The sequence below is a fragment of the Silurus meridionalis genome, chromosome 14 (assembly GCF_014805685.1).
Source record: "Silurus meridionalis isolate SWU-2019-XX chromosome 14, ASM1480568v1, whole genome shotgun sequence".
NCBI classification, from domain to species: Eukaryota; Metazoa; Chordata; class Actinopteri; order Siluriformes; family Siluridae; genus Silurus; species Silurus meridionalis.
In genome coordinates, this window is record NC_060897.1 from 18,506,322 (window position 1) to 18,519,945 (window position 13,624).

The 13,624-nt window shown below is 41.5% G+C and overlaps 1 protein-coding gene across 3 annotated transcripts in view; it reads left to right on the top strand.

Moving 5' to 3' along the window:
• The window catches only part of LOC124396612 (trinucleotide repeat-containing gene 6A protein-like), a 29,041-nt gene extending 15,764 nt beyond the window's left edge, over positions 1 to 13,277 (top strand). For 2 of the 3 annotated variants that reach the window (XM_046865763.1, XM_046865764.1), the window contains 18 exons: positions 265 to 441; positions 864 to 1,018; positions 1,236 to 1,310; positions 1,778 to 1,826; positions 2,073 to 2,188; positions 2,639 to 2,725; positions 2,860 to 2,991; positions 3,167 to 3,304; positions 3,515 to 3,589; positions 4,241 to 4,436; positions 4,555 to 4,692; positions 4,852 to 5,007; positions 5,211 to 5,351; positions 5,534 to 5,641; positions 6,267 to 6,476; positions 6,607 to 6,674; positions 7,806 to 7,945; positions 8,036 to 13,277. In XM_046865763.1, coding sequence (XP_046721719.1) covers positions 265 to 441; positions 864 to 1,018; positions 1,236 to 1,310; positions 1,778 to 1,826; positions 2,073 to 2,188; positions 2,639 to 2,725; positions 2,860 to 2,991; positions 3,167 to 3,304; positions 3,515 to 3,589; positions 4,241 to 4,436; positions 4,555 to 4,692; positions 4,852 to 5,007; positions 5,211 to 5,351; positions 5,534 to 5,641; positions 6,267 to 6,476; positions 6,607 to 6,674; positions 7,806 to 7,945; positions 8,036 to 8,366 — 2,492 coding nt within the window. In that variant the 3' untranslated portion in view covers positions 8,367 to 13,277. The remainder of the gene's footprint in view (positions 1 to 264; positions 442 to 863; positions 1,019 to 1,235; positions 1,311 to 1,777; positions 1,827 to 2,072; positions 2,189 to 2,638; positions 2,726 to 2,859; positions 2,992 to 3,166; positions 3,305 to 3,514; positions 3,590 to 4,240; positions 4,437 to 4,554; positions 4,693 to 4,851; positions 5,008 to 5,210; positions 5,352 to 5,533; positions 5,642 to 6,266; positions 6,477 to 6,606; positions 6,675 to 7,805; positions 7,946 to 8,035) is intronic. The other variant, XM_046865765.1, reaches the window with a different exon arrangement.
• Positions 13,278 to 13,624: the final 347 nt, after the last annotated feature.

The following is a 13,624-nucleotide window of genomic DNA, read 5'->3' on the forward strand; positions in this document are numbered from 1 at the left end:
GCGTTGCGATTATCTTTTCAACTCCACAACTTGCACGTTTTGCACATACTGTAGCCAAAATATGATGTAAAAGGGAATTTCTCCCAGAAATGCACTTTTAAATGGGCTGCATCAGACAGAGTTCAGTTCTTTTCAGAATTTTTTTTTCCCTTCATGGTTAGATAGATTCATCCCCGATGTAAATTTTCATAGTTCACTAGATAGTTTACTATACCCAAGAACCAGGGGTCGAGAATTCATGACGTATCGCGTGTATGCGTGCAGGATGGGGAGAGCCGTACAACGTGGCTCCGAAGGGCGAGTCCTCATCATGGACGGAGCCTGCAGTGGATACTGGCACATCTGCATGGGGAAAGCCGATGGATTCTGGGTCGAGCTGGGAAAATCCGAGAAGAGAGAACGCAGGAAATGGGTGGAGCTCCCAATCACAGCACAAATCCGGTAAGGCTGAGAATAAAACTTTGATTTCGAGTTATTTGATTTTAACAAACATTTATTATAAGTCATGATCCTTTACTAAGTGTGCCTTATACGATTTTTATGAAATACATAGAGGCAAACAACCAAGTGGTTTCTATTAGAATTATGTATTACGGACCTAGTTGTGAATTATCTCGCATATACCATGGTAACTTGTCATTACTACTGGATGAGGATAGGTATTTTATATACGAGCCATTGGATCGAACTCGAGACCTACCTGTGCATTTTCCAGCCAATCAGAATTAATTATTCAAACAGGGCATGGCATAAATAGTTATTTTTAAGTATTCTTTAATTTCATGGGATTGCAACTAAATTCAGATTTTCGCCCGGTATGTTTCTCACCCCATCATCGTTCTGTTCCCTCTGCCATGCTCCAGGACCGAAGCCTGTGCAGAGCAGCTGGGATGGTGAAATGGCTCCATCTAACTGGGAGGAGGAGGAGGAGGTGGAGATCGGCATGTGGAACAACAACACGCAACAGGAAGTGAATCAGTCGGGAAACTGGTCCTACCCGAAGAAAGTCCCTCCTAAGGTAGCCACTTAGGAGTGTGTCCCAGACACTAGGGTTTATTAGCTTGTGGTGGACATGGAGAAAATATCGTTGTCACTATGTTGAATATTGTTTCTCCATTTCATCTCCATTCATCTCCATTTTTTACCTTCATAAAAGTGACCCAGCCAATCTATATATGTGTATATATTAGTTTCTTTAAAGTTTATTTATTTTCATATTTGGTTTTCCTTACTAGATGAAAGGCCCTGGAAAACCTGATGATCCATGGATGAACCAGATGATGAAGCAGTTCAACAGCATGAATTTCACTGTAAGCATTGGCTTTTTTTTTTTCCCTTCTTTCCTCTTTAAACGAAAAACTCCTAAAGCCATTTTCACAGACCGTACCCTGAACATTCGAGCAGTGCTGGCTGCTTTTCTGCTTCACACGTGCAGTTTGTTTTGTCCAGCGCGTTCCGACACAATGGACGCCGGAAAGTGACGTCTAGCATGAGGAATGAAGACAATGTTTTGAACAATCGTGTCGAGCGTCACCGATGTGTTAGCAGTGGTGTTGGCTAATTTGGTGTTTTGCTTGTATACAAAGAAGTTCCCAGGTTTTAGAAGGCCTTTTGTTTTACTGAGAATTTCAAAAGAATTTGTAGTGGTGTTGAATAGGTAAAGAATAGCTTTAACAGAAACTTTATAATTTAAGGCTTTTCACCATTTTGAAGAAAGAAAAAAAAAAAAACTTGATCTAAAGGTAGAAATTCACTACTTCATTGTTTGTGTTTCTAGAGGGATTCAGAAGATTCTTTGAAGAGCAATAAGATGGACATGACTGCAGGTATGTGGTTGTGTGCAGGTATTATTTTTTTTTAATATTAAAAAAAAAAGTGGAGGTTTGCCCCATTTACTATTAGAAGGCACAGTCACTTATTTAAAGGCTTATTAGAAAGCACAGTCGTCTCCTCCTCCCCCCCCCCCATTGGGCGGAAGGCACAGTCGTCGTCCCCCTATTGGGACGGAAGGCACGGTCTATCCTTTTAACAGTAGCCACCTCGTTAAAGCAGTTGATTTTTTTTTTCTACAGGAATGATGGATAAGAGGATGGATGTGGATAAACACAGTGTTAACATGCAATCAGCCTCACGCCACTCAATTCACAAAGATCCACCGCCTATCGATCGCAATTCGTACATGGAGAAGGTCAGTAAGCTTTTAATGTCAAAACAGCTGTTTTTTGTTTTTTGTTTTTTTTTTTTCCCCCATCTGCTTCTCCTGCAAGCTTAGTGTCCTTTGTAGCCCCCTCTGCTGTAGGAGGTCATGATTTGCACTTAGCTTTTATTTGCACTTAATCATCTGTTGAGAATTTCGAATAATGATTACTTATTGCAACATTTTATACATATTACTTGAAAGGGAAATGGGGGGGGTATAAGTAGGAAAAAAAATTGAGAATGTGTTGGTTAAAATTCAGATTATTACTTTTTTTAAACACACTACAATTTTTTTTTTTTATAATTAACTGCTATATATCGGCACTCCAGCTTTGCACTAACTCTTTCCTCTCCGCCTTCTCTCCTGTTTTACTGCTTTTCCTCTCTTGCATTTTTTCCTCCCCTTTTCTTCTGTGCTTTTCCCTGTGCTTGCCCTCAGCTCTCGCTGCCCTACGATAACACTGTAGTGGAAGAGCAACAAAATGCGCAAAGCTTTCCTCCTCCTAACCCTGCTGCAGGCAGGCAGGTGAGTGGTCGCCTGCGCTCAGGCCGAAGCGTAGGAGTTCTGACTGTCGGCTGGTGTGAGAGAGAGTTCACTGCTTTTTAAAGATGTTTTCATTTGGTGTGTTAAGGTGGTTTTGTGCGTGTGTTTTTTTGCAGAATGTTAACATGTACGGTGGTGGAAACTCAGCAGCACAAGGCCGAAACACCCAGCAGCCTCCAGCACAACCTCTGAACTCGACTCAGTCCAATTTACGCAACCAAGTGCCTCCTCCACTGCTCCCCTCTCAGGTAACTACATCAACGTCTACAACTTTAATCCTTGTGTTTCTAAATAGTGTTGCACTTTTTTTTTTTACATCATTAGATTACTGATAGAGACTAAACTAAACTTTCATGGATTGGGTAAGAGGATTATTAACAATAGCTTGTTCTCTGTATTTGCTTTTCTTTTGCCCCTTTCAAGGTCCCGCCATCATTGTTGAAATATCCACCCAACAATGCAGGTCTGAATACTATTTTTGGTCCACAGCAGATGGCTATGCTCAATCAGCTTTCCCAGCTCAACCAGCTCTCTCAGCTCAATCAAATAAATCAGCTGCAGGTAAAACCAACCACCTTGTGTAAAGACAGATGTCTGGATATTTTGTTTTTGACTATTAAAGCTTAATAAATAGAAATGACATTGCTGAGTAACTTGTCACATAAGCGGTGTGCTGGAGAAGCCGTAAGAAAACAGAACGTACAGTGCGGTTAATATACCTCTGTAGAGTTTGCTTCAATGCTCTCACCACCTCTTTTCTACATGTTGTAGCGTCTCCTTATTCAGCAGAAAGCTCAGAATCAGAGAGTCATGACTGGCAACAGCCGCCAAACCCAAGAACAGCAGGTGAGCAACTGTTATTCCACACTGGCTATCATAGTTACAAACTGCCTCAGATTTCTCCCTCAGCTCCTGTGCATTGTAGCTTTATAGTAGCCAAGTAACATGACAGTTTTCCGTATACCACCTCAAAGATTTAAAGACTAGTTTCCCCATTCAAGGGAGACCGAAAATATATATTTAAAAAAAAAAGGGTTTATTGGACACAAGATATTCGTCCCACAGTGGGGAAATTTCTGTTACAGCAGCAAAGAAAAAGAAATGTGCAAAAATATAGACAACACATTAATATAAAACAATGTATATATACATACAATACACAAATGCACATAGTGAGTGCACTGGGATTCTTACTTGTTACAACTTTTTTTTTTTTATATATATATATATATATTACTGTTAACCAAAGCACAACACTGCGTGTAGAGCAAATGTTGTTTTTAAAATGTTTAAACTGTGCCATTATTGCATAAATGTAGTGTTTTATATCCTTTTGTTCTTCAATTTTTATGATAAATTCATACAAAAACAAGAAAAAACAGCCATGGCAGATTTTGCTGAGTATTTTAAAATTTGTTTGTTTCAGAAAAGCATTGTTCATTTCTTTTCTTATTTAGCATTATAAAGTCTAATCTATTTACTTTTCCCCCCCCACAGGTCCGTGGTTTTCCTGCAGGTGCCATGGTCCCCCCTCCACGTCATGTCGATCCTCCCCTGCTGAAGCAACCCTCCCCTCCCCAGCCTGCATCACTGCACCAGCCCAAACCCTACATGGACAACTTCATCAGCCTGAACACACCCGACCTGCACAAAGAACAACACACACTCAACTCTTTCTCCAACTTCCCTTTAGGTGGGTGACCCTGAGCACACCAGCAGCCTGTTTTCTTCTTCCCTGTGTTTCTGTGATCTTAAGTACATTCCACACGCCACACAAGCCCTGAGCATCTCGTTGTCTGTCCCCTGCACAGGAATGGCTGCAAACATGAATGTAAACAATCCTGATATTGGTAGTGTTGGGTTCAAAGAGCCACAGTCCCGTCTCAAGAAGTGGACCGCCATGGATGTTTCCATGAACTCGCCACTCGATCAAAACCCCAGCAAACCTGGTGAGTCAGATTTGTTTTTTATTATTCCCCATGTTGCATATGAATGAGCTGGCCTACATTGTCCTTTCCCCACAGGTTTGACACTGACAAACAAAAGACAGACTAACTGTATGTGCAGATGTCCAATAAAATAATTTGTTTTGATGTTGTATTCTACAGGTGCTATGTCCTCTCTGAGGATTGAAGACCCACCCTTTGGTCCGTATGACTTTATAAACTCCAGTAATTCTCCCATCAGCCCCCCTGGCTCGGTAGGGGATGGCTGGCCCACTCGTGCCAAATCGCCTCATTCATCTTCTGTCAACTGGCCACCAGGTTTGGATGCCATCTTATTTTTATTTTATTTTTTTTAAGAGAGAGAGAGAGAATCAAAAGTTTTATGTCCATGCAATTATTTTCTAGTTACTTCAGATTTTATGATTACTGGCCAATTCATGGGTACACTGTGGTTGGATAAACGCAAAAGTTTTTCGAAAGGTCCATAGCCATAACAAATCCACTGAAAATGTGTATTTCAGAGTTTCGTCCCGGTGAGCCATGGAAAGGTTACCCGAACATCGACCCTGAGACTGACCCGTTCGTCACTCCCGGCAGTGTGATTAACAACCTCTCTATTAACACAGTGCGGGATGTTGATCACCTCAGGGACAGGAACAATGGTGAGCTTAAACGTGATTACAAAATTGCTTTTTTTTTACATTTCATATTTTGTTTCTCTCCACCTCGAAAACTCCTCCCCTCATTAGTTCTGCTTCAGACTTGACTTGTATGAGAGTCTAAATTTCTGCGCAATTCCCAACAGACTTGTTTATGTATGTATATATATTTTTATGTTTAACAGGGCCATCCTCATCTCTAAACACCACGCTGCCTTCCAACAGTGCCTGGACATCCATTCGTGCCTCCAACCACAGTAGTTCCCTCAGCAGTACAGCACAAAGCACTTCGGGTACGCCATTCATGTTTCTCTGCATGGTTGTATTTATCATTCAGCTGCCACGGTATGGTTGCAATGGGCGCTTGTGATAAGTAATCACAAACCAATGGTTTGGTTGGGTGTAGAAAAAACCTTACATATGAACATTTGTCTACCTCTGAGTTTAATAAAGTTGCTTATTGTCCTTAATCTATAGCAAGGTGCTGGTTTAATACCAAGGTTCTAGGTGTCACTAGTGTTTGTCATCAGAATGGATATATTTTTATTTGCTGATTCTCTTGGATTAAATGAATGGTGGTATTGCTCCACCTAGTGGCTCCTTCTCTGCTCAGCTTGTAGGTGTCAAAGTGGCTGCGGCAACACGTTTTCCGCTAGCCACAATTTGTCTTTGCTTTATATAACGTTGTAATCTTTGCTATTCAAACTGAAACAGTTTTAATTTAGGGCTGGGTTGAGGCCAGTTGCTAACAACGTATGTGTGCGTGTGTTTTTGATGTCGTGATGTGGGTCTTAAATTTCATTCTTTGTTCTTAAAAGGGTCTCAAGTCCTAAATTTTGACATGATGAAACATGCAGAAACCCTGATTTAGATAATGTCATGATTGTTCCTTTTTTGTCTTTTTGTTTCCTCATGCAGCCAGAAACAATGACTCTAAATGGTCTCCTGGTTCAGTGTCTAACTCTTCTTTAGCTCACGAGTTGTGGAAGGTTCCTCTGTCATCTAAAGGTGTCTCTGCTCCGTCCCGTCCCCCGCCCGGCCTCACCGGCCAGAAACAGCCCTCCTCATGGGGCAATGGCGCACTGAGACTCGGTCCCTGGGGCAATTCTGAAACCAGATACACTCCAGGTCAGTAAAACACGCACTTGATGCTTGGTGGTGGAAGTGTAGATAAAGCATACATCAGTACTGAGATGGGTTTTTCAAATGATTTGAATATTCACATAAAAACACACAACTCTTATAATTTCATTGACAGGTTCTGGCTGGGGTGAAAGCAGCTCAGGGAGAACCAACTGGCTCGTTCTAAAAAATCTCACACCTCAGGTAGGTCTTCCTCTTGCTTCCTAAAAATAATGATTTCATTTGTGGCCTACATCAATGTCAGCTCTGCTGTTATAGAAAATTAATCGTCCAGCAGCCCTGGGGAATACAGAGTTCCCACTTTGGAACAGTATGAAAAAAGTCTGGAATTTGAGTGATTGCCAGGTCTGGATTAGTATGGAAGAAAAGAACACTGAGAATTCCAAAAGTATGTTTTTATACTAGAGCCCTATTGTTTTATTTTCTTTCTTCTTCCAAAAACCTAAAATTGAGTTTGTGAAAATGTCATAAAGGCTACTCTAATCCAGATATATTTGTCTAAGACGCTCAGCGTCCACACTCCCACATCCTGCACGTACCGCACACGAGCAAAATGGCACGGCGATGACAAAAAATGGTCATTGTTTCCCCGAAAGCCTCTGTTTCACTGCTAAGCTAAACGGGCGGAAGGCCAAAATGGAGGGGAAAAAATATGCGTTTTCAAACAAAAACAACTTATTGTGGACCTGGCTGAAGTGTGTGTTCGTTAAAGGACTTTAGTTCTGTTTTGTGGTTTCTTGGTGAAATGCACATGAACAATCCTTCTGTTGCTGTAGGATTGTAGGTTTACAGTTTAAAAACAAAATTTATAGAATACCATTGCAGTGTTTTCTAATCGCAGGGTTAATAAAATGCTGTGCATATGCATCAGCTACAGTCGCTACAACCTTGCAGTAATTATTATCCGGTAATGTAATAGCAAAAAGGTCCCCTGGTGGTCTAGTGGTTAGGATGCGGCGCTCTCACCGCTGCAGCCCGGGTTCGATCCCCGGTCAGGGAACCAACCCCAGCCACTCTTAGTGCCGGTCCCAAGCCTGGGTAAATTTGCGTTTGGAAGGGCATCCAGCGTAAAAACGTGCCAAATCAAACATGCGAATGATCCGCTGTGGCGACCCCTAACGGGAGAAGCTGAAAGATCAGAGATTCTGACTAATATAATCTGTTGGAACCCTGTGATGCTGCTATGGGTTTTTTTTCATGTGGTCAGCCCCTCCCACACTGTTCCGCAATAACATTGAAAGCGCTACACACATAATCAGCACTGACTTGACCTGTGTGTGTGAATTTGTTGTGAATTGTGTGCACATGTTGCAGATTGATGGCTCCACCCTGCGTACACTGTGCATGCAGCACGGTCCACTCATCACATTCCACCTGAACCTGCCACACGGGAATGCTCTCGTCTGCTACAGCTCAAAGGAGGAGGCTGCAAAAGCTCAGAAATCACTGCACATGTCAGTACAGTCTTGTTCGCGTTCTCATTTACTCCCCCTGACCGCTGCTCAGGCTGATACTTGATGCGCTCCCCCTTTTTTTTTCCCCAGGTGTGTGTTGGGGAACACTACTATCCTGGCTGACTTTGCAAGCGAGGAGGAGATAAACCGTTTTTTTGCACAAGGCCAGTCGATGTGCGTGTCTGCGGGCTGGCAGGCGCTCGCGTCCCCTCATAGCCGACTCGCGTCGGACGCCTTCTCCAGCGGCAGCGGTGGGGGCGAGCTGCACTCGTCCTCCTCGCTGTGGGGGGCGCCGAGCTACTCCAGCAGCCTGTGGGGATCCAGCACCTGCCCCGAGGGGAGCAATCGGCTAAGCAGCCCCTCCACCATTTCCTCCTTCTTGCCGGTGGATCACATGACAGGAAGCGGCGACTCAATGTAATGCATCGAAATACAACACAAAAAAAAAAACCCTGTGACCTCAGCGTGGCATAGCTCATTCGAATCATGACTATATAGATTCTTTATGGAGAAAAAAAAACAAATATAAAGGCACTAGTTTCTTCACTTACAATCGTAATAATATTAATCATAATAAGGCGGGGTCAACCTGTGGAAGTAAGTTACGACCTTTTTGGGGGTGGGTTGGGGGGTTGTTTTTTTTTTTTTTTTTTTTTTTTTCTTTTCCTCTCTCTGCACATATGTCCACTTTGTTTTAGCCCAAAAACAAAAACATATCAGTGTGAATACTTGAATCATGCAGGCCAATAAGATAATGTGAAAGGATGCGTTTTAAACCTTCCAGGTCGTGCTCTTCATGCAGACATACAGGAAAAACTAAATCTTTCAGCTTATTCATGTTTATCTGAATTCCAGTTCTTTTAAAAACAATTTTTAAGTGTTTGTTTGCTGACAATGTTTGAGCTTTTTTTTTGTTTCCTTGTTGTTGTTTTTTTTTTTGTTTTGTCGTTTTTTTTAAACTTTGCACTGAATGTGGTTTTTCTCAGTATATAACTCTGCAATATCGAGGGAGCCGACAGTTCCAGTGTAGATGTTTACTCAAGGATGTTCTTAAAATGAGTGTGTGTATGTGCGTGCGTGTGTGTGCGCACGCGCGCGCTCTCTACTATGCCTTGACGTACGCCTACCTTATCGTGGTATTGTGGAGTCCGAGATCAAGATAAGATGCTGACCTTTAGGATTACCTGATGGTGATATTACACGTTAAATGAGTATTGCACCGATTTATCTTTCTTTGTGTGTGTGTGTGTGTGTGTGTGTGTGTGTGTGTGTGTGTGTGTGTGTGTGTGTGTGTGTGTGTGTGTGTGTGTTTTAAAAGAAAACTAAAGAATTTAGCATTCTGCAGTCTAAAGAAACTGTAGCCACAGCTGTGACTCGCAAAAAATACAGCACTTTGAAGATAGGCTTTCGATTTCTTTGGTCTTTTTGGAGGCGCCACATCGGGTTCCTCTTGTTTACAGACTTTCGAGGGGGGAAACGTACGCTCATTCTTCCTTCATTTTAAATGAGAAAAAAAAAAATGCACAAAAACCTTTAAAAAAAATATATAAAATAAGGGGAAAAAATCTACAAAAACATTTTTTTAAAAGTAAAAAAACAAACAAAAAAAAAAAACTACAGAAACCGTTGTGGATGAAGACGATGCGGTGTATCTCTGGGAAATACTGATCAGTGTTCGGCCATGCTGTCGGTTATTTGATGTAATCCTGTCGTCTGCTCAATAACCAGCATGGTTCTCAGGAAATATAGCCAGTTTTTTCCCCCCTCAAATAAAAAAAAACTCCTAATTGTAGGAAATAATCAACTTTTAGCACTGAAACGACTACTTGGAGAGCTGAGTGCGTTTATTTCTCTGCCAAATACCTGCTTTAAGCTGGAGACATTCTACACACCGCGCTCATCGACTGCCCCACTCACTTCCTTCCTCTGAATCTGCTTTATTCTTTTTTTCTTTTTAATTAAAATAATCTCCTTGATTTTTTTTTTCTTTCCCATGATCTGGGGGTTGGGGGTGGGGGGGTTGTCTTTCCACGCTTCCTCATTAACACACTTTCTTCCATTCATATTGCTCCTGCACCTTTACTTTTTCTTCTCTTTCGTCTAGTCTCTTTCCCTCTTTCAGGTTCTATGAGTGTTTTTCGAGTGTGGTTTAAAAGGAAAGAAAAAGCAGAAACTATGCATTTCCTGTAGCTCTCACGGAATTGCTTTTTCTATTTTTTAATCTGAAGTTTGTTTTTTTTTTCCTTCCCCAAAAGGCATTGATTGTAGATTAGCCTTTTTTTTTTTGTTGGGCATTGCCACCCAGGCAGTGTTTCGTTGAACCTTTTAACTGTCATCTGCATTTCATATTATTTTATATATATATAATATATATATAAAATATACATTCTATACACACACACACACACACACACACACACGTGTTCTTTTTAAAACCTTTTTTTTTTTTCCTTCCCCGAAGATGATGCAACACCGTGGCTTTTTAACTGTTTACAAATCGAGTATGATTGTAAAGTGTGTGTGTGTGTGTGTGTGTGTGTGTGTGTGTGTGTGTGTGTGTGTGTGTGTGTGTGTGTGTGTGTGTGTGTGTGTGTGTGTGTGTGTAGGTTTCTGAAGTTCTTTTACAATATGGATCGGTCTGGCTGCTCGTGTCATTACTATGATCATTATCACTATGATTGCTCGTCGTCTACTTATTATCGATATGATTGTTTTGTTTTTGTGTGTTATTTTTGGTTTTGTTTTTCCCTTTGGTTTCTCAGCGCTGGTGTGTCGCTGTGTGAACAGCTGGAGCCTCTGATCTGCACCCTCAGAGGGGAATGTAACCTAAACACACGTTCAAGTCATGTACATAAGCGTATATATCGCGTCGTTGATGCACAGAGATGTCAGCATTAGGCGAAGCCATGGACCTTAACGTGTGTGTGCGTGCGTATGTATAAGCTGTTTCTGCTCCCTATTTGTGTGCGCGTGTGAGGGATTACTTTTTCAAACCCGTGAGTATTAGCCTTTATTTTGCGACTTATTATGCTGCGTGTGCCAGTATTGAACCGTTTTAAATAACCGCTTTACCAAATCGACTTTCATCGAAAACTTGTGCGCTGAATGATTCCACATTTCCATAAAAAAAAAAAATCCTAAAATGCCTTGCGATTGCACTTGGTGTGTTCAGTTACTGATTAGTGTTTGTCCACACAGTGTAGCTGTAGAGATGGAGAGGATTATTGTGTGTGTGTGTGTGTGTGTGTGTGTGTGTGTGTGATTACACTCTTAACTGCACCCTATTATACACACACTTTTACTTTGTGTTCCGCCTGATGCGTGTTTGTGTGTCGCTGTTCCTTTTCCCAAACACGTTTGTCACGTGTGGTGCTTCGAATGTGTGTCCGTCCGTTAGACCTCATCCAAGTGTCCTCATTTTGCCCAGAGGGGAATTTTTTTGTTTTCTTACAGACTCAGTGATGGTGTTCGTCTGTTGCTCAGTTTGTCCGACTCTGTGCGGTGTTAATTCCACTTCATGTGTACATTTCTTCATCGTTGTTATTGTGTGCGTGTGTGATTCTGCCCACCTCGTTTTCTGTGTGTGTGTGTTAATGCCCAGCTCTTTATCATCCCAGACTCCCGTCGCAATACACACACTTCCTCTTTAATTGTTTGTTTTTGTTTTTTTCCGCGCCGCGGTCTCCGTTACGTATTACACTCTTAACTACGACACATTTATTACTACACTGCTGTTTATTGTCGATGTGGAGAAATCATCTCTGAGCTTTAACAATGGTTCTGATCTGCGCTCACTTTTCTCCCCCTCTGACTGAAAAGAGGAGGGTGGAGAGGGGGGGCGGGACTTTAGCCCCTGAGTTGCTTTTATTTTGTCCTATTGTATATGTGGTGTTTAGGGACGAACGAGAAACCAGTCGTGTAATCCACTGTCATGCCAAATGTAGGGAGGGAGTGCAGGAGGAAAGGGATTACTGTGTAAAAGCTGGGGTGTGTGTGTGTGTGTGTGTGTGTGTGTTTATGCTAAATGGATGGCAAAGTACAATCCCCATAATGCGTCATGGCAGCCCGGTACTTGTGGGGTGGGTGGGGTGGGTGGGTGGGGGTCGGTTGGGATCTGGGTTTGGCGGGATCTGGCATAGACATTCTACTTTTGTACTGATTTGTTTCTAAGTGATCCTGTCAGCTGTGTGTTTTTTGTTTGTTGTTTTTTTTTCATTATTATTTTTCCTTTTCCTTTTTTTTTTTTTTTTAAATATCGTTCCTACTGTTTGCAATTTTCGACTTTAAACTGTGAGAGCGTCTCGCCGTCGGTCGTCGTCGTTTCCGATTCTTGAAACCCTAAAAGCTTTAGAGAAAAAAAGAAAAAAAAAAAACTACAAACCAGCACAAAGAGGCCGAACGAGAAACTTCTTCCATCCTGGAGAACATTCGGAGAACGTCTATGCAGCGAAGGACGAGGCTTCCATTAGAATACCGTGTTTATGCTTAATAACAAATACGAATAAAAAAATAAATCCCAAGTGGATTTTTTTTTTTTTTTTAAGAAAAAAAATATAATGATAAAAAAAAAATCATTCAATCACACGTGCCATGACTGACAGCCGTATTATTATTATTTTATTATTTTTCTTTTCTCCAAAAATAAAGCGGGCCAGTTGTAGCAGACTTTGGAGCATTATTAGTGTTCGTTATTGTTGGAGTATTGATTAGCGACTTCTTGACACTCCTCAGCGTACAAAAAAAAAAAACTTTTAAACTAAAAACACATTGTTTTGGTTTTATGCTCACACAAACGCGCGCATCCTCGATATGCACACTGCTTCGCTAGGACTGTTTTCGAAACATACAAAGATGAAAATAAAATAAAAAAATCGTGAGAGCGCGGAGCAGGACCGACCTGAGCGAGCAGGGGGTCTCCTCCACGTTCAGAACCGTCGTCGTCTCTCGCATCGATGTGTTCAGCTTGGGGGAAACTGCACTTTTTATTTGAAGGACAATCCTTATTTGTAACGGTCATTGTTAACAATATTTAGTGGAAGAATAATAACACAAGTAGACATTCTTGTAGTGATGAATGTTTCCTCTAACGCTGTCCCCCCCCCTCCCTCCCTCCTCCCCCACTCTTTGTTGCTTGGTTTTTTCGATTTTTAGTGCCCGATTTAAGTGGAATAAAACCGTAGAGTAGGTTTTTAGCTTTTTTTTGTTGTTGTTGTTGTTGCCTCTACTTGTAGACTGATTAACTGTTTGTAATGTTCTGATCTTAATATCAGAATACAAAGCTGTATAAACCCGGGTGCAACCCGCAATAAATAAATAAAAAGTTTAACATTGAGCACGGTCTCTTCGCTTTATTCGTCATTTTTATTTAACTTTTTTTTTTCCGTCACTGTAACAGTAATTGTTCCACTGTCCTGTTTTTGTGTTTTTTTTTCTGCTGACCTTTTGGGTACAGATCTGCCCTGAGAGGAATCCCGGATACAGAATCAGCACTACAGACTCGATCTTCTACCAGCAAACATGCGATTGATCATCTGTTCTTGCTCACTAGATAATAACCTTATTTTCTTGTTGTTTTTATTTTACACACTCGCCTTTAGAATAGCAAAACAATATTTAGCGAGAGCCAAATCTGGCGAGTAGATCTGGCTGCGCAAGTGAGATCGTGTGGATTGTTTCCCG